This window comes from Python bivittatus, unplaced genomic scaffold (genome assembly GCF_059951505.1).
Source record: "Python bivittatus isolate LINGU-HERP-01145 unplaced genomic scaffold, Pbiv_v1 ctg000980_np1212, whole genome shotgun sequence".
NCBI lineage: Eukaryota > Metazoa > Chordata > Lepidosauria > Squamata > Pythonidae > Python > Python bivittatus.
The window spans coordinates 39,944,157-39,965,711 of NW_028277125.1; the positions used below are offsets into that span (position 1 = coordinate 39,944,157).

A 21,555-nucleotide genomic window follows, 5' to 3' on the forward strand; every position below is an offset into this window, starting at 1 on the left:
CTGATAGGCTGTGCTTTCTCTTCCACCGTAACCCCGGTGACACATTCATATAAATTAGCCCGAGTTATCCTCCTAGCCTCACATACCAGCGCAGAAGATGCTTTCATGTCCTCCAAGTAAAAGGCGTTGCTGCCATTACAGTATTGTATCCCCGTTGCCTTAGGCAGCATTTTCTGTCCGTGAATTTCAAAACGAAAATCCTTAAACCTAGAAAAGGCAAGCGTCGAGTCAGAGGTGTTTCGATTTCTCATTTCCATTGCTGACGTTCATATTATTGACAGGAAAATCTTAAGCATTTCCCTATTTGCAGCTTCTCCTCGCCACACATAGTCGCCGTGAGACGTACATGTTTTACAGCGTAGCTTAGGAGCCAGATCGCTTATCTGGTGCATTTTGGGTCTGTACTTGAAGTGGAAGTGAATGGGCCGCAGCAACTAACAGTGGCTAACATCCCCTTATGTGACTACTTGTTTAATTAGATCGGTTGTTTAATTCCAGTCAACCGGGTAATAAAACAAGTCTGCAATTGTTTTTGTGTTGCAAAGTTCCCCACTGAGCTCAATATAATGTTTATCTATGAAACAATACCTAGAATATATATGTTATAACTGTTATTGGGGAACAGGGTCTTCTCAGTTTAATGACGTTTTCTCTCCAGGAAACCTTCACAAGTACGGGATTTGTGCTTTATCTTTGCAGCCTAGTGAGTTCTGCACCTACAATTAATAAACTCTGTCTGAAAAAGTTAGTTGGCAGTTCCGAACTGCAATTAACGATAGGAATGGTGGTTCTCCGCTGCAAATAATACATTTCAGTTCAAATAGTCATCAGTGTGAAGGCTGCACCCCATAATATGCCATAGCTATTTCTTCCTTTTGTATGATTTATCCGTACATTTAGGAGATGTCCTAAAATGACTTTCAAAATACCTTTTTTAAAACAAAGCAGCAGAAAGTATATAAAATTATATTAAAGAAGATATCAATATCAGCATATTTCCATTTATTTAGGTATATAGAAACACTAAATCATTTATACCTCTAGGCGCTTCAGAATTACACAAAATCACACACATACGAAATTCCCAGAAAATATTTTCTAAATTAAAAAAAAGGCTTACGGAGCCGTTTAAAAGAGGAAGGCCGATATTGTACACCATCCCATTTCTATCCCATTCCACCTCGTATTTATATGTATTTTGCACTGACTTCAACGAACACAGTTAACACAGTCACAGTCAACGGAACACAGTAATTCTCAGCCCCCATTATGTCCTTAGAGATCTTCCGAGAGGCCTCTTCGCTAGAAGGCAGCCCCGTTGTAAAACCACGCCGTCAGCCCTAGTTTAAATTAAATTAATTTCCGTTTTAGGTCGACTCCAGAGAATTTGGACTGCTCTTAAGCATGCGCTGCATTCCGCCAAGATTTCCTGCCCAAGTTGGAACCTCCCTCTCGTGCGCGCGCGGCCCTAAGACAACAACGCCCATCTCCTCTTGGATTCCGGCTCCGCCGTCCAGGTTATCGCTTTCACAAAGCCACCTTCGCGCCCATATTGCCCGAATAAGCTTCCAGCGTTCGTTGTCCTGCCATTCGGCAACGATCTGACGCAAAGTTATGGCTGAATACGTGCAGGGAGTGCCTGAAGTGGCAGTGATTCGAATATGTAATCCTCCGCTCAATACACTCAGGTAATTCTGGGGAAAGACTGGAAAACTTACCTGCAAGATTTGGGCCCTACAAAATCTATGCAGCTTAGTCCCCTACCTGTTTAGTCGGAAGTGATTAAGCATGCCCATGAAGAGTTCTCGAGAAAATGAAAGCTTACACATCCTTTTGTGTTAATTTGATGGGTCTTGATAAAGTATCACCCAGCTGTGATTTTGAATGAATTTGCAGTGTTTCCCCCAGTGAACCAATAGCGCTATAATTGTTGACATGTGAGGTTGAATTTGCTCGTGTTTACTTGAGAGAAATATGCAAAGAAATATTGCCCAGGTGTCTAGCACACTTGCATATTTGAATTCAGTTAGATTTACTCCATGAAAAATGCAGAGGGGACCAACTTTACCTGCTTCTCTATTAGTTTTTTGTTAAAAGTGGTTTCTTCCATCTTGGCTCCTGGTAATACAGCAGTGTATTTTACTTGGCTTTCCCCCCCGCCCCACTTTTTGTATTTCTCTTAGTTTGTATTAGTCTTTTATTTTTGTATTTGTAAACTTTAATAAAAGTATTACAAAAAAACACAAACTCTAACTAGACCAGGACAGCAATTATTCCATGGATTTTACCTGTACATATATAAAAATATGTGCTGATTTCCAACAATCCCTACTTAGCAGCTATATCTCTTTTTTTGTTTTTAACCCTGTACCTATTCAACTGCCTTTTATTTTATCTCATTTTTTCAGGGAATAGTTTCTTAAAATGCTATTAGAACTAGAGGGTACTGCTGTTATTCTTTAGTGTTCAGTCACTTCCCAAAGTTTTATAGAATAAACACGGTTAGGTAGTTATTTTGTCACTACCACACATAGATTATATGTGCAGATACACCCTACACACAACCTCAGAAGTAAGTGTGAGCCGAAATGCAGACTGTACAGTTTGAACTACAAAGATTTTTAATTAGGCTATTGGTTTGTTCATATGTTCTTACATAATAACATCTTGTGGGTCATATATGATTATATAATACTGTATATCTTTATTCTAAGAAAATTCTATACTGTACTTGGTTTTAAATCTGGAAAGTGATATGGACACAACTGTCCTCCAATAGATTTGCAAGAATAAATTTCTATATTGCCCATTCCCAACTGATCTGAACACCAACTGATCTGAACACCAAGTGTTGATATTCTACTGGTTAAGTGGCAAAAACAATTAATTCAATACTTTGGTAATAGCCTAAACTAAAGATAAATTTAAATGAAGGAGAATATTGCTTGTATCACACTTTCAATTTTTTCTTGAGACAATAATAGGTGGGAAATAATTATATTTAAATTATATTTAAAAATGACATAAATTACATAAATCCCACTTTCAGAATTAAACAGTAATGTTGGCATGATAATGCAGGTGGAAGGTCTATCATGGAAAGAATTCTGGTTAATACATAAACCTAATGTCTCGGTGTTCTCAGGACTTTGGATTCTATTCAGCTGATTCACAGCGATAATCCCATTATGAAATACTCAGTTACAGTTTATTATTAAATACATTGTTTTTCTTTTTCAATCTTAACAAGACAATTTTAGTATGAAACCCAGCTTTTGCATTTTGTTTTTGAGTGATATATAGATGCCCTATTATATGCCAGATATTCCAGTCACAATGAAGACCAGTCATATTGAATTCAACTAATTCAAAATTTGTGAATTCTTGAAGTATGAACTAAATATAATCAATTAAATACTTTACAGTTTGTGAACAATTTCAGTTAAGGGGTTCACTTTTTATTGACTCCATGAACATATTTATATGATACAGTACTCTGAGCAAAGTCTGCCACCAATCATGCATAAATTAGTTACCTATTAGTAGTATCAGATGACATACATGGCATATTAAACCTTGTCAGAGTTTCCTAGTGAATGGCTGATAGCCCAATCATCTTCACAGTGATTGGCCTTTTGGCTTTGCTTTGTTTTTTTTAATTACCAAATAATTTAATTAAATGAAGTTGGTATCAAAGTCACTGTGGGCAGTGAATTCCAGCTTTGCTCTCCATGGCCCAGAGGCTGAGAAAAGGCATGAATAATAAATTAGCCAATAATAAATTATAGTTTGGGGATCCTCTGTACCACAGTTTAATCCATGGTCTGGTTTGTGCACTTGCACTGAACCATAAACGGAGACATGCTCTAGTAACATCTTTTTTCTTTTATGTTCCCGTGTCTTCATCTTGGTCCTAGCCTATGTATCAAGGAACTTAAGTTATTCTTAACTGCACTTGTATTAACACAGTGTTTTCCCCCTTATTCCACTACCATCCAACGGCAGTTTCAAGGTTTTATTAGGTTTTGTCACGCATTAGTTTGGAGGAAGTCAGGTGACTGCAGTGAATTAAAATACAGGCAATAAAGACACAATAGGGATCAGCAATTCAGGCAGCTAATGTCATGCTGTTGCAGTTTTCTGCCAGCTCAAATAGCACTAACTAAGCAGTGGATAAACAGTACAGGTATCTTTCATGCATCAAATACCTGGATTATCAGATTACCTTCCATTTCCATTAATCCTGGAAATGAGATAATTCATTCTATTCCCTCTCTTAATATATTATAAAGTCTTGCTAGTGTTTTAGCTACCTCTAGTGGCAATTTTAATCTTCTCAATCTTCATATGTTAACAGCGTGTCAGATTTATGAGTTATTTTAAAAACGCAATTTTTAGCAAAAGACAAAGGGGAGCCTAAGCCACACAAGAGAAAGGCCACGTCAGAATGCCAGGATCTGTTTGAAGCAGGGGCAGGGAGAGATAAATAATAATGAAACAACCATAACAATTATCAAAGAATATATTGCAGCAGATCTTGACCTTGATAGTTGAAGTAAATTGAAAATGACAGGTATATAGATATTAATTCTAACCATTGGAATTAAATATTTGAGTAAGCATATAAATGTGAAATATGAAGATTTGTTTACAAATGGATGGCTCTTCAGAAATTAGTTTCATTGCTTATGTAATTATTACAGTTATATTTGTCATAAAACTTGATCTTTTAAAAATCATATCTGCTAAATATTCCAGAAATGGTAATAGAGTTTATATCTCACACCAAACACCAACAAACAGGAAGAGTCTTCTCTTTGACATGATGGTTCTCTATTTATCCGGTAGTACTGGTTTTTTAACATGAGGAGGCCAACAAAAAAACAAGAGTTTTAATAATAGGCATGGTTCAAGCAACATGATAAATTAAAGCCAAGCAAACCATATTATGACTATCAGTGTAAGAGGCCACTGTATAGAGTTGCTGAACGTGAAGAGGAAGCTCATAAGCCCAAGACTTAAAGTAGACTTGCTAGATCTGCATTTCAAAAATCTGGATGACCACTAAATGGCAGCAAGGGATGGTTGTTTGCTTTATCCCTTTGATGCCATCTAGTTGTCCAGATTTGTTTCAACCTAGATATATTATGCCATTTTAAACATATGTCAAACTATGGCATTACTTCCAAATGAATCTGCTTTATGTACATTGATTAACCCTTCAAGTGGATTATTCTTGCTGAAATAGGACTAGAAGCAATACAGTCCATTATCTTGTATCTCAATTTATTTGAACTATGATTTGGAGAACTCTTTCTTTTATATTGACACTCAGGCAGGTGTGTCTTTTTCTTTACACTTTAAATGACTGTTTGATTTATTTTAGTGCTACGACTTTACGGGCTTTAAAACAAGAAATGAATCGTGCAAATATTGACCCCGCTGTGAAAGCTATTGTGATTTGTGGGGCAAATGGGAAATTCAGTGCAGGTAAGAATTTTTGGTTCAATTCAGTTTTTTATTATAGTCACTGACCAATAGTCAAGGTCATACACATAAGAGATAATACAAACAATGATAAAGGATACAAATAAAATTATGTAACATAATTCTTTATAAGTACAGTATATGAACCTTTTCTACTGTGGCCTCTGCTTTCTGGAATATTCTTCCGCCTGAAGTGAGACTAGCTTCATCCCTTCTAACTTTCTGGACGTCTTGTGCTATCAGGCCTGGGGACCCCAAGGGACTGGTGAAATATTGAGATGGCTCCAGTGTATTCAACACCTGCTCTTCGCCCAATACTTTTTTTATTCTTTCTTTTCAGCTTATGCCTTTTATAATCTTAAAGTTTTTTTAATAATAATAATAATAATTGTTTGTATACATTAATTATTTTAGCTATGTTGTATGCTGCCCAGAGTCACTTGTTTGTGAGATGGACGACCATATAAATATGTTGAATAAATAAATAAAATAAATAAATCTAATTCTATTTAACGTCCGCCAGGCCTGACAAGCAACCAGACAGAATTTTACAACTTGTGTCTGTAAGTAAATAGGTTAGGGTAAATCATCCAAGTGACTATGGATTCTGCAAATTACACAGTACGACAAAGTACAGTACTGCAGAAGTTATTAGAAGGAACAACATAGGAGGACAGGAGCCAGTGTTTCTATTACATGCACTCCATTATCATTATATATTAATTCTAAAACTGCTGAGGGAAGGATTTTGAAATGTTCCAGGGTAAATTCTGTATCATATATTGCTAAAAAAAAAGAAAAAAAAGACAATGTTCCAAATATCTTGCTTCCTACAGCTTGAACTTCCTGTTTCCAATAACTCCATTTGTAGAAATTCTATTAGAATCAATCTCTATGTCAATATATAGTTTCACCTGCCTCAGCACTGTTTTAGCTTCATGATAGCCTATCCCCAGAAGCATCTGAGGTATTCTTCCACCAAAAGCACAGCTTGCCCATTGGCATCCAAAGTGTAAGGTGTACTGCCTAACATAGCCTCCATCTTCTTACTGTTGATTCTATAGACTGTGGATATACCCTCAATAAGGTCATGGTTTATAGACTAGGTCATTTGGGATTTATTCCCCAAAAGATCAGAATCTCACCACTCTGTAGCACTTAGTAGAATTTTTAATTCATATATCTGCTTTACATTTACATTGGACAGTACTATCCTCTGCTGGTTGTAGATATACAGCATTAAAGATTTCATTCTGTTTCCCTTTTGAGTTGCTGAGATCCGGAGGGTGGTTCATTCTATCCATAATTTCTGCATTTAACTGCCCCATGTCTGCACCTCTACCATGATGTAATGGATTACAATTCCCTTTTACTATGTTCATTATTTATTCTTGTAGATTCATGCCTGTGTTCACTTGTTTTTTTAATTCTTGTTAAACATTATTTTGCAACTCAATATGGTTATCTTGGATTTTCCTTGTTCAGTAGCTACATTCATAAATTTATTGGGCAAAAATGTGAACAAACTGGGCAAGATCCCAAAAGTAAGAATTACATAGGTTTCAGTAAGGAATGTTAATGTCAATCTATGGTAAATACAGAATCTTGGAAACTGTCAGAAGAATTTCTTAGCCATATTTATAATGAGTAACTTAAGGCTCAAATCTCTTTCAATGACTTGAGACTTCTCAGGTTTCTTCTCACTTTGGCTGAGTTGTTGTTTACGAGATAAGCTGTCAACTGACTCATTCTTTATTTCCTGATTTTTCATGTCAAATTTTGCTTCCATTCTCAGCCTTCCCGCATTCTTTCTCAAAGCCCTGCTTTTCCTTACTACAAAAAATAATGACATATTGTACAGTACTGAGATTTTGTTTCTTATATCCCGGTTTTTCTATTTGTCAGTTTCAATTACTCCCTGTCCCTCCTGCTGTACAGAATCTAAGTTACTGTGCAAACATGGCAAAATCTACTTCCCTCTCCTTTAGCACTATTTCTTCCTGATATTTTCCCATAAGTTTCTCTTTTTCTGAGATTGAGAGGTACCCAGATAGGGCATAGAAAGAGGGTAGACAAATCATTCAGCAGAAGCCCAAGCAAATTCTGCAGTGAGACTTACCCCATTAGTGCTACACTGCCCCACTTGTAGATTTCTGTATGATTCAAATAGAATATTATGATTTGAAATTTTCAGATATCTGTAGTGCCATCATGACAATTATTGTGTTATATATGGTTCATCTATCCTCAAAGTTTCCAGGAAGCAATTTTATACACAGAATAGACTGTAGAATCTAATTACCATCCCTCAGCCAACAGGAGACCTCCTTCAGGACAATGTGGAAGGAGGTGATTTTCAGTAGTTTTCCCTTAATGAACCCCAAACTGTTCTAGAGCATCTACTCTCTCCTCAAACCTTCATAGCAGATTTAGGGGGAACATGAAATACTTGCAACAAGAAAAAATACTCCCTTTTGCATTCCATTGTCTTTCATAAGCAGAATCTAATACCAACCAGAATCTTGTATATTTAATCATGATTACCTTCCCTATTTGAAGTATGTAAATCTTCAGTACATTTTGGTTGTATGCTAATCAGCACAAAGCTTTAATGGGGTAGTTATTTGAAGCAATCATGTATTCTCAGAGTTTTGTTCAATTTCATTAGGTGCAGATATCAGAGGATTTTCCATTCCTATTCAGAAAGATAGACCAAGTATGGAATCTGTAGTTGCTTTTATAGAGAAGGGTGAAAAACCAGTTGTGGCTGCTATTGAAGACATAGCTTTTGGAGGAGGCCTGGAGTTGGCACTGGGCTGTCATTATAGGATTGCAAACATGAAGGTAAGATGTCTTTAAAATAACAAAATATTAAAAGTTTCAAAGTTGTTGGAAATTCTAAAAATGTTCCTTCTCATGCATTGTATGTTTAAACCAGTGATATTATTTCCAACCTATACACCAACTAGGGCCCCCTGCTATCTATGTAGCCCCCCCAAATCAGGTATTTATGAATGATAAAATGCTCTATTAAAAATTTAAAGATATCAACCCCCAGAAAACAAATATATGAAGAAACAGAAGATCATGGGCACCTGGAAGCAAGGGAATTTTGGTTTTAGAGTTTAATTTTAATTTGACATATAATCTACATATAATTTACAGTATTGTCTGAATGTATTGTTTACTTTCTATAGTTTTCCCTCTTCCTCCTATTGACTTCAATTATGTTAACCAAGTACCTTAAAGTTGAATAGAAATGTGTTTTGATTAGAAATGGGGTATGAAATGTCTTATAATATTTGAAGCTTTTAATAATGTATTAGAATATATTAGTCATATGTTTTAGATTTGTCGGTTTTCCTCCCATATTTTATTCTTTATATTGGTGTATATATACACATTGTTTTTCAAGTCCCAAAGAGTTTACAAATAAATAAGGATAGGATAAAATCAGTCAGTAATGATTAGTTTATCTTGCAATTTGCTGGCTAATATAGAACTGCATTTCCTATAAAGTGGTCTAGTATGTGAAAATGTTATAATGCCAATGTATTTTACTTGGTATCATGTTAAGTCATAAACAGTGGTTCGCATTTCATTACATTATAGCTTAGTTTAATGAGGGAACCCCCTATTTAGATAAATAAGTAAGATTGTGTTACTGATTCATAAATCAAAGCTTGCAGGATGATACACCAACCATAACACATTATTTTAAATTTAGAAAAGGGAGAGAGAATCCAGAATGTTGAAATAGAGCTTTTACCCAGATTAGCTGATCTTTTTCTACATTATACATATATATATATACATACACACACACACACACACACACACACACACACACACACTGGCTTTTGTAGAGCACTTTTAAAAGAAAAGTTAGAGGAGAGGATGATCATAATATGTGTCCTGGACAGAACTCTTTACAAATATTTCATCCTCACTCCAGGCTCGAGTTGGCTTGCCAGAGGTCACAATAGGTTTACTTCCTGGAGGTGGTGGGACTCAGCGGCTTCCAAGGCTGATTGGAGTACCAGCTGCACTTGATATGATCATCACAGGTAAAGTCTTTCATCTGTGAATGTGAATATATTGTGTGCAAATAGTGTATAGCATATTTGCATATTTTGCAGTTTTTATGTAGTACTGAATATGCTTTTCAGAAATATATGATAGCATGACTATAGTAAAAACACAGTCTATACTTTCTGGGATTGTTAGGTTCAGCCTCTGAAATGTTAGCTAACAAATCTTAGGTAGCAGCTAGAAAAGGTCTGATATATTAGCACCATTTTAGATGGACTTTTGCTCTAAGATATGTACCTGCATATGAGTGTGTTGATAAAGGAATTTCAGCTTATTTTTATGACTGCCACTTTCATTTACAGTCCAATTCATTATTCAGAGAAGACTGAAAAATATCATTTTGGGAGTTCTGTTATTCCAAATTAGGTTTGGTTTTCAGCTTTATTTTGAATGAGGTGGTGCTTCCTCCTAAGAATCAAATACATGGTTACTGAATGTTTCTGGATTTAGTACTGCTCCTATCACAGCACTGCTATATTCTACCTCATTGCTGGACTTATTATGTGGCCAACGTTCACAAAAGCAGGGTGAAGCAGTGAATTCTTGGATGTTATTTTTAAAACTTTGGTACTGCTTTTGGCTTTCTATTGATTATATATAGCCTTTTATAGAAAGTAAGGATATAAATTAAAAGCTTGCCTTTTGTTAAAATACCCATGACAGCTTGTTTGTGCCATTCCACTCAAGACCACCAGTTCAGCATGATGTTAAGTAGGTATGAACAATCAAAGAGCCGCTTAGTTAATCCCTGAGTGACATAGAAAACTGAGAACTCAGGCCAGAGCCCATTATTTTATAGGGCCCTATTGGCCTTTTCTATCACCTGATCCCTGCTGACTTGTTATTTATAACCCCATCCTGTAGTTATAAATTCTAATGGTTCAGCACAACAGCCCAATAGTGAGCTGACAAGCATGATTATTCTCTACCTAGCTGCTGTGCTATAGAAGGTACCTGTAGGATCCATGGGCTTCTTGTGCCTTACAGTTTAGTATACTGCCTTGCTGACCCCTTTGTGCTTATGTTGTCAGTGGCTTCCCATTTCTCTGATATTTTTAGCATGCTGTTCTAACACATGATTGTGGAAGCAAAGATTTACCAGTTTTGTCTAGCATGATCAGAGTAGTCTACCAATAACACACCTTGAAACTCCTAAGGAGCAGATAAAATTTAGGTAAACCCTGAATGAAAAAGTCATATTTCTTTATGTCAGGTAAACATGTGCCAGCTACTGAAGCACTGAAACTGGGGATCCTAGATGAGGTTGTTGAGGAAAATACAATTGAAGCAGCTATAAAGTTAGCACAAAGAGTATCAGGTAAGAACGTTCAACTGTACTGGGCAAAATGTAATACAACAAATTCCCAAAGGAAAATAACAACCAATGGAAAGAATTATTTAGCTGATTTTACCATTGGTTGGCACAAGATCCTTCTAACTAAAATTCATAGTATACTGCAGCAGGAGTTGGAGATCAAGCAGGGAAAATGATAAATAAATAGCCAGATAATATTATAATTGAAAATGGTATTTATTATCTAACTATAAATGGCAACATATGTACACAATTTTAAAAAGTGGCAATATCCAATAGCTTTCTGATAAATTGGTGCTTTGTAATTCAGTATCTCTCTCATGGCAGCCACTTTGTGAATAGGGAAGTCACATCCAGCAATCATTTTACAACAACGTCCACAAATATATTCTTGTAATACTAGTTCCCAGAAGTTGGAAATGACTGTTTTAATGTATTTGTTTTCCGCCTTCATAATTTGCAAATCTGTTTCCAGAAATTTCTGCTTGCCTAATTCCCAGTTGGCAATTAGAGATCTAATGTATAGTGATACAAAAGTAGTGTGACAACATGGGAACAAAACATTGTGTTCTTGATGCAGTTCAGTCATGGAAATTTTACTTCTCCCAACAAAAGGAGGTACAGCACAGTCAGACTTGCAAGATTCTGTTATTATAGCCAATTCTATAAAACTAGTTTTAGTGTTTCTGTGGAGTTGATTCCCTGGTCTTGTCTACCTAGTGGGGCAGACACTGAATAACTTAATTATACCATTGGTTTAATGAAATAATTATTTTGTAAAACAGAAGCAATCTAATGGACACTTTCAGAAACTGAGATACTTTAAAACCTAAAGGAACTTCCTTTTGAATAAACCAGCACTGGTTTGATCAGTAAGTTTTTCTTAAGTATCAAGAAAATGAGCTAGATCTAGAAACTAGATTTTCCCACATTTGTCTACCCATAAAATTGTCGTATTTTTCGTTATTTCTCTGAAGAAGACAGTGATTGGTGACATATACTTCATATACTCAGACTTCCACATTGAGCCAGTTAGCTTGTGAAAACACTGAAGCTATAATCCTATCCATGTTTACTGGGTTTTAAGTCAGTAGGCCTTGCTTCTCAAAAATATGTATTGGGTTGTCTTGGGATTCACTTCTGATATGTAAAGATACAGATTTCTCAAATGCAACTTGAATTTCAGGAAATGTTATTTTAATTTCAATTAGATCTATTGTGAACAAACAAAAAATGTTTGACTTGAGTGGATAATGTTTTGCATCAGTTGTTTTTCTCAGCACACCGTGCAGTTTGTCCACATGATGGCACCAAACTTTGAAAAATAATGTTGCTTTCTGCCATCATTCTCAGTGTGCATGGAAGGAATGATGGCAGCTTGTCTAAGTTCCATGAACTTAAATGAAATCTGGACAATAGCTGGCTTTGTATTAATACTGTAGCTATTCTAGGCTTTTTGATAGAAGAGAGAGACATACCAAAAAATTTATCCTATCAGTTTATGAACTCTGTTCATAAACCAAGCCAGGAATGCTTCATGTCTTACCTCTATTAGTAATCTTTACAGATATCTTCATACCACTACTATTTTCATTCTATAAAGGCTATTTGCAGATGATTAGCAATCATCTCCAAACCTGCCAATTACAAAATGGTGAGTACAAGGAACAGAGTGCACTGCCTCACCAGAAGCAAGTCCACTCATCCCTACTCCATATGAAAAAGTAATAAAATACTGTTTGCTTGCCCACATACCATCCATATCCTGTGTGCTTTTGTCTGATTGCATACAAAAAAATAAAGTAAGCTCCCAAAGATTTCCATGAGAAGCAGTTGAAATGCTTCAAGCCACCTTTTCCTTTGGAAGCAGGAAGCCCAGGGGCAGGGCTGTAGGGTGACACAAGAGTTCCTGCTAATGGGGAAAAATGATTTCAAAAGTGCTGCAGATGGACCAGAAATAAATCAACTCAACTGTTAAACACATCTGATACCACAGGGTCATGACAAGCAGGCACACGGCCTTTATATAGAAATGTTCCATATCTGAGACAGATTTCCAGAAAAGCACATTTTGCTGGCAATTTACCATTCTTTACCAATGGTGCTTTGGGGGGGAGGAGATAGGGAAATATGGCTCTATCTGGTTGCCACAGTCTACAAAATGGTTACCTACTATCTGTATGGCTGACAAAAACAAGCATGTTGTAATTTACATATTCTTATATTTTTTTCTGAACGTCTCATTTGAAGTCAAAGTTTCAAATTTAAAAGTAGGAAAACTCCAGGAAAAATATTTAACATCTTTCCAGACACCGACATGTTTCAGGGATTCTTGTTCTATAGAACACAAGTATAGTAATATTTTTCCAGATACAGGATTATAACTTATTAAATTATTTTAATATTTATTAGTTATGGTTTAATTTCATGATAATTGAAAAATATTATGAAATAGAGTTTTGTTTATGCTGCTTCCCTCTTTATACAAAAGGTGGAGTAATGTTTTAAAGTTCTCGGCGGACATGAAAGTTACAGTTTTTTAAATTTTAAGTTGCTATATAATCTGAAGTACTCTGACTATGAAACAAATCCCATTAAATCTTGTTTATAATTAAAAATACTCAGCAACTCTCAGGATTCTTTGAAGAACAACTTGTTTCATAGCTCTAATTCTGGGTAGAAGTTTTGATAAATTGAAGATAAAGAAATAGTGGTTTAGGGAGGCCAAGGGGATGACTAGATTAATGTACAAATTAAACTCTTTACATTAATGCTGATCTAGGACTAAATTGCCAGTGAGTTTAGCAGAAATTGTTTGCAATTCCAGATAAACACACGTAACATTAGACTGTATGCTGCAATCCTTACTCACCTACTTGGAAGTAAACTTTATTGAATACCAATGGACTCTCAGGTAGGCAGGCAGGCAGGCAGGCAGATAGATGAATATAGAATATAGAGAGAGAGAATGTATTATAGAGAGAGAGATAGAATAAAAATCCATTATTACAGTACTGTGCACACATACTTTACATCGCAATATGTACTACTATATTCAGTGGTATTAAATGTGTAAGAATGAGCAACAAAGTGTTTATATTGCCAGTGCTATCCTTGTAGAAAGAAAAAGAAACTGATAAGCTAATCTAGCCTGTTTTATGATATGATTTCTTTGCCCTCTGTAGATCAGCCACTGGGACTTCGCAGACTCTGTCTGAAACAGACCCCCAAACTACCTAACATGGAAGCCATTTTATATGAGGCATTTTTGAAGGTGAAGAAACAGGCCAGAGGATGCCTCTCACCTGAAATGTGCTTTCGAGCTGTAGAAGCTTCCGTGTACTTACCCTTTGCGGAAGGAATTCACAAAGAAAAGGAGCTTTTTCTCTTCCTTTTGACTTCAGGCCAGGCTAAGGCATTGCAATATGCTTTCTTTGCTCAAAGAGTTGCAGAAAAATGGTCGTTGCCCAGTGGGGCATCCTGGAAGACCACATCTCCTCAACCTATCCGGAAAGCAGCTGTAATAGGTAAGTTTATGGGGGTCCTTGAATTATTTGGATCAATTCAACTGTTTTTATGTTGGGGAAAGAAAACATTTTCTGCAGAACACATGCTTCCAGCCCAAAGAATGCATAGTTGCTTTAAGGTGCCTAGTTTGTGCCCCAGCATCACTTAATTTCAATAGATAAAAGGCAAAGCTAGATTGTTAGTTCCTCTTACTGTCAGTTTCCTTTCCCAGAGTTATATCCCAGAACCTATAGCCTCAAACATAACACAAGTTAGAGGAAAGACCATAGTTGTGTTTGCATTACTAAATAATTATAATTAACTAAAGATGGATCAGCTAACTAAAGATGGATCAGTTTTCTGGGATCACATGCTGAACAATACACTAAACCAGTATTGTCCAAACTTGACCACTTGAAGATGAGTGGACTTCAACTCCCAGAATTCCCCAGCCAGCATGGCTGGCTGGGGAATTCTGGGAGTTGAAGTCCACTCATCTTCAAGTGGCCAAGTTTGGACAACAGTGCACTAAACACACAGGCTGGGTGCACACAACCTAGTGGACTAAATGTGCTTGGTTACTGTGGTGTCCAGTGTATCATGCAAATCCAGAATAGGGTCTTAAACAAGTCAATCTTTTCTTTCAAATCTCCCAGGGAAAAGGGAGAAAAGGCAGTCAGTGACATACTAAATCCCTTCTGCGTTTTATTGTTTTTAAATCAAAATAGCTGTTGATGAAGAGTGAACTTTTTAGGTGACATGCAGCAATGAAAGGTTTTGCAATTTCTCTTCCACGGTTTTGTCAGTGCAAGAGTAGAGATAATTCTGCTTTCCCTCTTTCCACCCTGGGCAGATTCTCTCTAGGGGGAGTTAGCAAAGAGACTCTCAAAAATGGTTTTTTCCTTTAATTCACATACTTAATCATTAATCTCAAAATGTTGTGTTGACACTTGCTTTTTAAGAAGTTTTCATTTTCATTGTAATGATCCACTGCTTCCATTTCTCCTTGCCTATCCCCAGGAAGATAATGCACTCATTAATTTTTTATAAAGGCATTAAAATTTAAAAAAAAACCCTCTTTGATGTACTGTACAGTTTCTTCAAAAGCTCTTTGTTGCTCTGCATATTGATTGGTATATACTCAGTGGGAAACTCTTCTCTAAGTAGCCCAGTCCTTGGCAGTGCCCTCTTTGATTTTAAGAGAGTGACAGTCATGTTATACTTTAACTGTTCTCTCCACTCCCTCCACCCCAAGGTCTGACTGCCGTATACAAGATGTGCTTTGCTGCAGCGTGTGCGTGCTGAGCTCTCTGAAGCTCACCTGAGCACAAGCAGCCTTGAGGGACCAGTCTTCATCTGTCTCTTTTCCTCTGCCACTTTGCAGCCTTAATTATGTTTCTCTGCATGATTTATATCCCTTTAGCTAAAAAAAAGAAAAATCTGCTTGCAACCTTGAACCCTTTAAGTTGCTATGAACTCATTTATCGGAGAACTGACATTCATGTGAGGCAGCATGGAGTCTAAAACTCAGCACATGTGGAATGTGGTTATTTTGCTCCACGTATGCACACATGATGTATATGAGCCTAATTTGCCTTACCATGCAGCCGGAAGAGTCTTCTTTCTGCATTTCATAAAAAGTCACGAGTGATATAAATGCAGAAAAGCTATCTTAAAGAAGCACAGATACAGGTTGAAACTTTTCCAGATTACTATGCAGAATGAAGTAGAGCTATATTTCCAGCAGAGAGTTTTACATCAAGCTAAGGGTGCTTCAATACAAAATGTATGCCTCACTTGGTGGTGTAGTGGTCTATAGTGCCTTGGCTCGTCTGACTTTGAACACAGATGATTTAACAAAACAGACCATGGCTGGGAGAAGGACTTGTTGACCGCTGGTTTTTTGCATTGTCAGTTGGTCAGCTGGAAGTGCACTAACTGCCTGTTGTTCGTTATGTTTTAAGGTTTGCAGCAGCAAGAATGACTATGAATTGGCTTAAAACTGTTTCTGAGGAGTAAGGGACTTAATACCAGTTCTAGTGACCATGTTGTAGAAGTAGCTGTGAGCTGCCCAGAGTTGTGTTTTAAGATTGACTGCCATGCAATAGGTAGGTAGGTAGGTGGGTGGGTGGGTGGGGAGAGAGAGAGAGAGAGAGAGAGAGAGAGGAAAGAAAAAGAAAGAAAGAAAGGAAAGAAAGAAAGAAAGAAAGAAAGAAAGAAAGAAAGAAAGAAAGAAAGAAAGAAAGAAAGAAAGAAAGAAAGTCTAACTATATCTGTTCTTAAATCTGGAAGCCTATTGGTATATAGTTAGCAGAAGATATACATAAAGAACGTAGATAAACGTCAGTACTTTGACTGAACAATTATGGTTTGAATATATTTTAGGTTTCCTGAAATGCCCACAATAGGGGCATTTCTGTAATTACTCAAGGGTATGGGTCACTGTGCGTTGATGCAAGCCTGATATGTGGCTTCAAGCTAATAGAATCGGAAAAGTTTCTAATAGAATCAGAAATGGTAAAATACATTTTTCTAGATTGATTGCTGCCTGAGCATTTCTGGTGCTTGGCTACCCAACAAATTGACTTGGTCTATTTTTGTAGTACGTGAGCATGCAATAACCCAGCACTAGCTAATGAACCTATGTATGTTGTGTGTGCTGGATACAAATTTCAGTTGCCAGTGCTTAACTTAACCATGTATTAATATTAATATTCAGTATTGCTTACAATTTGTTTTAAAAGCTGGGATTGGGCTCTTTGATTTGAACTTTTGTATTAATTATAAATACTTTTCTCGGCACACAGGTGGGCGAGAAATTGTTTCAAGAAAAAAATACTTTTCTGTCCCCACTAAAGGTGAAATTAGATTTAATGTGGAGGATCCATAAAAAGGCTTATATGTATGTGTGTATGTGTTTTAAAATGTAACTGTTACCATGGAAATCAATGATTCAGGCTGGGATTAAGCTCTGGGGAAACAGGACTCAACCTTTTTTCCATTTATATTTTCCCAATTAAAATTCCTCCTCCAGCTAATAAAGGGCCTCTGAGTTTTTGGAAGAAAGACATTCTTCTAAAAGGCCACATGGGTTTTGAAAAAATGATTTTAAAAAACGTCCAACCAGCAATAAATGAATGGGTTCAAACCTCACACTAAGCCATGTTGCATTCAAATCATGATTTGTTGAACAACCCATAAGGGCTAGGTTCATACAATATGCTAAGCAAAACTCAAATAGGGATAATCCGTTTGTAACCAAATTACAGCAATAGATTGAAATGACTGTTAACTATATTCATGCTTCATATTAATTCATTATATGGTTCATTTAGCATGTTCTGCAAACCCAGCTATTCTGGATTATAACTTGTGGCATATGCCTTGGTGATGCTTTTCTCAGCCTGAGGACCCTCAAGATATACAGAATTCAATTTCCAAAATTCTCTGCAATGGCGATGCTGGTTGGGAATTTTGAGTGTTGATGTCTACACATCTGGAGTTTTATGTCCTGGTGTGATATAAATCATTGTGACTTATTCAACAAACAGCAAAGCCATGGCTAGGAGATGAAGCTCCCAACATGGAGCACCACTGTGCTCACCAAAACTTACCCCTCTTGGTGCCTGCCAGTCTTCTTGGCCCCTTGATTTTTTACATTAAAAAAACACCTTTAATGTAATGAGAAGCTACATACTGTTTCATAATAGGAATTCCTGAGAATTCCTCTGGGCCTTAAATAAACTTTCTTAGAAAATAAAAACAATGAAAGGCTGAAGTGCAATGCATTTAGAAGTCCGCTTCTTGCCCAGAAAAAGACAAAGACAAACAGGGTTAATGGAAGATATCTTTACACATGCTTTGCTATACATGAAATTATATTCCAATAACATTCGTTTTGAGAAAGAGCACACCACCCCAAATAGCCATTTTGCTAGTATACTCACATATTCACAAAATTCCAGTTGCGCTGCCAGCCCAAAAGGTTTGGAGATCTTGGCTTTTCTTACATGTCTCAGTACTCTCTGTGCTTTATTATCTAAAATACTGAGTTAAACGTTTGCCTATTATGTCACATCAGTAAATGTTGGCCAGAACATTTCTAACAATTCCTTCTTTTTCTCTCTCTTTCATCCAAAAGGTTTGGGGACAATGGGCCAAGGCATTGTGGTATCTCTGGTGAAAGCTAAAATTCCAGTTGTGGCTCTGGAACAGGATAAGAAGCATCTTGAACTAGCAAGAAAAGCTGTCAAAGCTCTTTTAGAACGTGAAGCTTTAAGAATGCCACAGAGTGGCAAAACACTGGATGTCCATAAATCTAAGCTGCTTCACTTCACTCTGGATTTTCGTGCACTAAAGGATGTAGATCTAGTTATTGAGGCTGTATTTGAGGATATGGTTCTGAAAAAAGAAATATTCTGTAGGTTGTCAGAAGTCTGCAAGCCAGAAGCCCTTCTGGGCACTAACACTTCTTGCCTGGATATAGATGAGATCGCTTCTATTACTAACCGTCCCCAGCAAGTCATTGGCACTCATTTCTTTTCACCAGCACATGTAATGAAGTTAATAGAAATCATTCATGGGCAGCAAACATCTCCCACTGCTATTGCTACAATTATGAGCCTGGGCAAAGTTATGGGCAAATGTGGCATTGTAGTAGGGAATTGCTTTGGCTTTGTTGGGAACCGGATGCTCAATTCTTATACTGAACAAATATATTTCCTCTTAGAAGAGGGCAGTACGCCAGAGGAGATAGACAAAGTTCTGGAGGAATTTGGTTTCAAGATGGGTCCTTGCAAAGTATTTGATCTTGCTGGGCTTGATGTGGGCTGGAAATCTAGAATAGGGCAGGGACTGACAGGAGCCAACCTTCCTCTTGGTACACCTTCCCGCCAACGAGATGGTAGACGATACAGTCCTCTTCCTGATATGCTGTGTGAGAAAGGGAGATATGGTCAGAAAACTGGAAAGGGCTGGTACCTATATGATAAACCTGGGGGAAAGATAGCAAAGTCTGATTCCTGGCTTCATGATTTCCTTACAAATTATAGAAATGCTCACAACATTACAGTTCGCACCATTACCCAGGATGAAATCTTGGAGCGTTGTCTGTATTCACTTGTCAATGAGGGTTTCCAAATATTATCTGAAGGAATAGCATCTTGCCCAGAAGCCATTGATACCATCTATATCAATGGTTATGGATGGCCTAGACATAAGGGTGGTCCTATGTTCTATGCTTCTGAGATTGGGCTGCCTAAGATTCTAACAAAACTGCAAAAATATGCTGATGCTAATCCTGACATACCTAAATTACAACCCAGTGCCTTTCTGCAGAAACTTGTCACCCTTGGCAGCCCTCCACTGAAGAACTGGTCATCACTTGTGAGATCTCAGCAAAGCAAGTTATAGTTAATGCTTCCTGAAAATCTTCTTGCAGTCTCTCAGGAATTTTCCCTACATGGGAGGCTTTTCTTTTTCTATTTTATTCTAAAGAAGCTTTGGGATGCATGTAAAAGTTCTCGGTCATTTTTAAACCTTATTGTTAAGAGTTGGGATACTACTGTTGGCATTGTTTTCCATCACTGTGAATCCTCCCTGGCTGCCCCCGCATCTCAGGGAAGATCCAATGGGAAAAATCCCCTTCTCACTTTCCTTAGTATTTAATGGAAGCATGGATGACTCTGTAGATGATTGGGAGAAAGGATACTCACACCATCCCATGGCTGCTCTTCACTAAATGTTAGAATATCCATGATAAGTTCAATGGAATTCTTTTCTTCTTTGAAAGAAATTTACAAAGCAAATTCTCTTTCATCAAATGAAATGAAAGCTGGTAGGAAAATAAAACACAGGATAATTTTTCTGTGCCACATGTTACAATGCAGTATAAACAACCTATTTTCTGTTTAGACTTTTTAACTAGTTGACTTCAGACTGAAGTGTGAAATACAGCATGCTATAGAACAATATCACTGTCTTTTCTGATTTTATTAGTGAGCACACACCCTCTATCTCCAAATGATAAATTGTTGCTCACAAAGTGCCTTTTATCATACTACTTGCTTGAAAGCACATGCTAATATTAAGCTGCTCAGTCTTTGAATGTGCCTGGCCAAGCCACCTACAAGAAGAAAAAAGAGCTTTGAGCTGAAAGATGCATACTGTTCTGGAAGTACATTCCTGGGCTGAGTATTTTCTTTGCTTTTGCTCCGCCTCAGTCCCCCAAGCCACTGTTTTTGACCTATTGGACCTCTGGATTTTAGTAAAAAGCAACTCTTAAGTCTGATCATTGTTAAATCTTTGTACTCCTGCACTATTAAATTAGATGGTAAAGCAGGCTTCTCATACTTGGCACCCTGTAGCAGGAAAGGTGTTGGACTGAGAAGATCCATGCACGTGTCCATCCTCAGCTAGGAATCTGCTGTGTTACTTTGAACTAGTTGCTGTTTCAGTCAAACCTTGTAGGATAGTTATGGGAAGAATTGGAGGAGAGAGTTCTTATATAAACTGCCTTGATTCCTGGAGGAATGTGGGATTTTCTGACACATCTGGAAGACATCAGATTGGGGAAAGCTGTCCTAACTTTAAGATTTCTTTCTCCTTTTCTTTGTGAACTTGTATGATTTTCAAGCTTATCAACTTGTTAGTTCTTTTTTGGTCATGGAAATATATTATGTGCCTTCCCAAGTTGGTGCCCTACGTATATGTTAACTCTATAACTCCTGACTTCTGAATACATCTGAAGAGTGTTAGCTTGGAGAAGGCTGCTATATACCAACAAGTATACTATTGGTTCTAGGATATGCAATGATACTTAAAGGAAGACATACAAAAAATGATAAAAGAATATAATCTGTATGACACTGAAGAAAACAAAAGTACTTATTGGTTGGTTAATAATGGTGAGGCCTCAACATTTATAAAGCTGTTTTTTCAAACTTACTGTTTCTAGAATCTAGGAAATTAAGATCAAGTGCTGATACCCAGAACCACCTCCTTAACTAAAACATTTTGTTAATCCACTTGTTTTGCTGTAATGTTCCTTTTTTATCAAATATTGCAGAGAGAGATTAGCCATAGGGCTAATCCTCACATCCCATTTACCACAGCATGAAGATGCATGGCTGTTTTTAAGGGATGTGTACTCATGA

General features: G+C 36.9%; 1 protein-coding gene across 2 annotated transcripts; it reads left to right on the forward strand.

Moving 5' to 3' along the window:
- Window positions 1–1,439: 1,439 nt before the first annotated feature.
- EHHADH (enoyl-CoA hydratase and 3-hydroxyacyl CoA dehydrogenase) lies at window positions 1,440–20,373 on the forward strand. 2 transcript variants are annotated; one of them, XM_007420629.4, is made up of 7 exons: window positions 1,441–1,688; window positions 5,387–5,490; window positions 8,156–8,331; window positions 9,443–9,554; window positions 10,793–10,897; window positions 14,080–14,421; window positions 18,543–20,373. In XM_007420629.4, exons 1-7 carry the CDS (start codon window positions 1,615–1,617, stop codon window positions 19,811–19,813), a joined length of 2,184 nt encoding a protein of 727 aa, XP_007420691.1. In that variant the 5' UTR covers window positions 1,441–1,614; the 3' UTR covers window positions 19,814–20,373. The 2 variants fall into 2 exon arrangements, with proteins under 2 accessions (XP_025022210.1, XP_007420691.1); XM_025166442.2 differs by lacking the exon at window positions 10,793–10,897 and having other exon boundaries at window positions 1,440–1,688.
- The last annotated feature ends 1,182 nt before the right edge of the window (window positions 20,374–21,555 follow it).

What these genes read in the sequence shown, in the direction of transcription:
- EHHADH (XM_007420629.4), top strand. Translation starts at nt 1,615, where the DNA reads ATGGCTGAATACGTGCAGGGAGTGCCTGAAGTGGCAGTGATTCGAATA. An exon ending in ACTTGATATGATCATCACAG is followed by an intron (nt 9,555 to 10,792) that starts GTAAAGTCTTTC and finishes TCTTTATGTCAG; the next exon opens with GTAAACATGTGCCAGCTACT. An exon ending in CCGGAAAGCAGCTGTAATAG is followed by an intron (nt 14,422 to 18,542) that starts GTAAGTTTATGG and finishes TTCATCCAAAAG; the next exon opens with GTTTGGGGACAATGGGCCAA.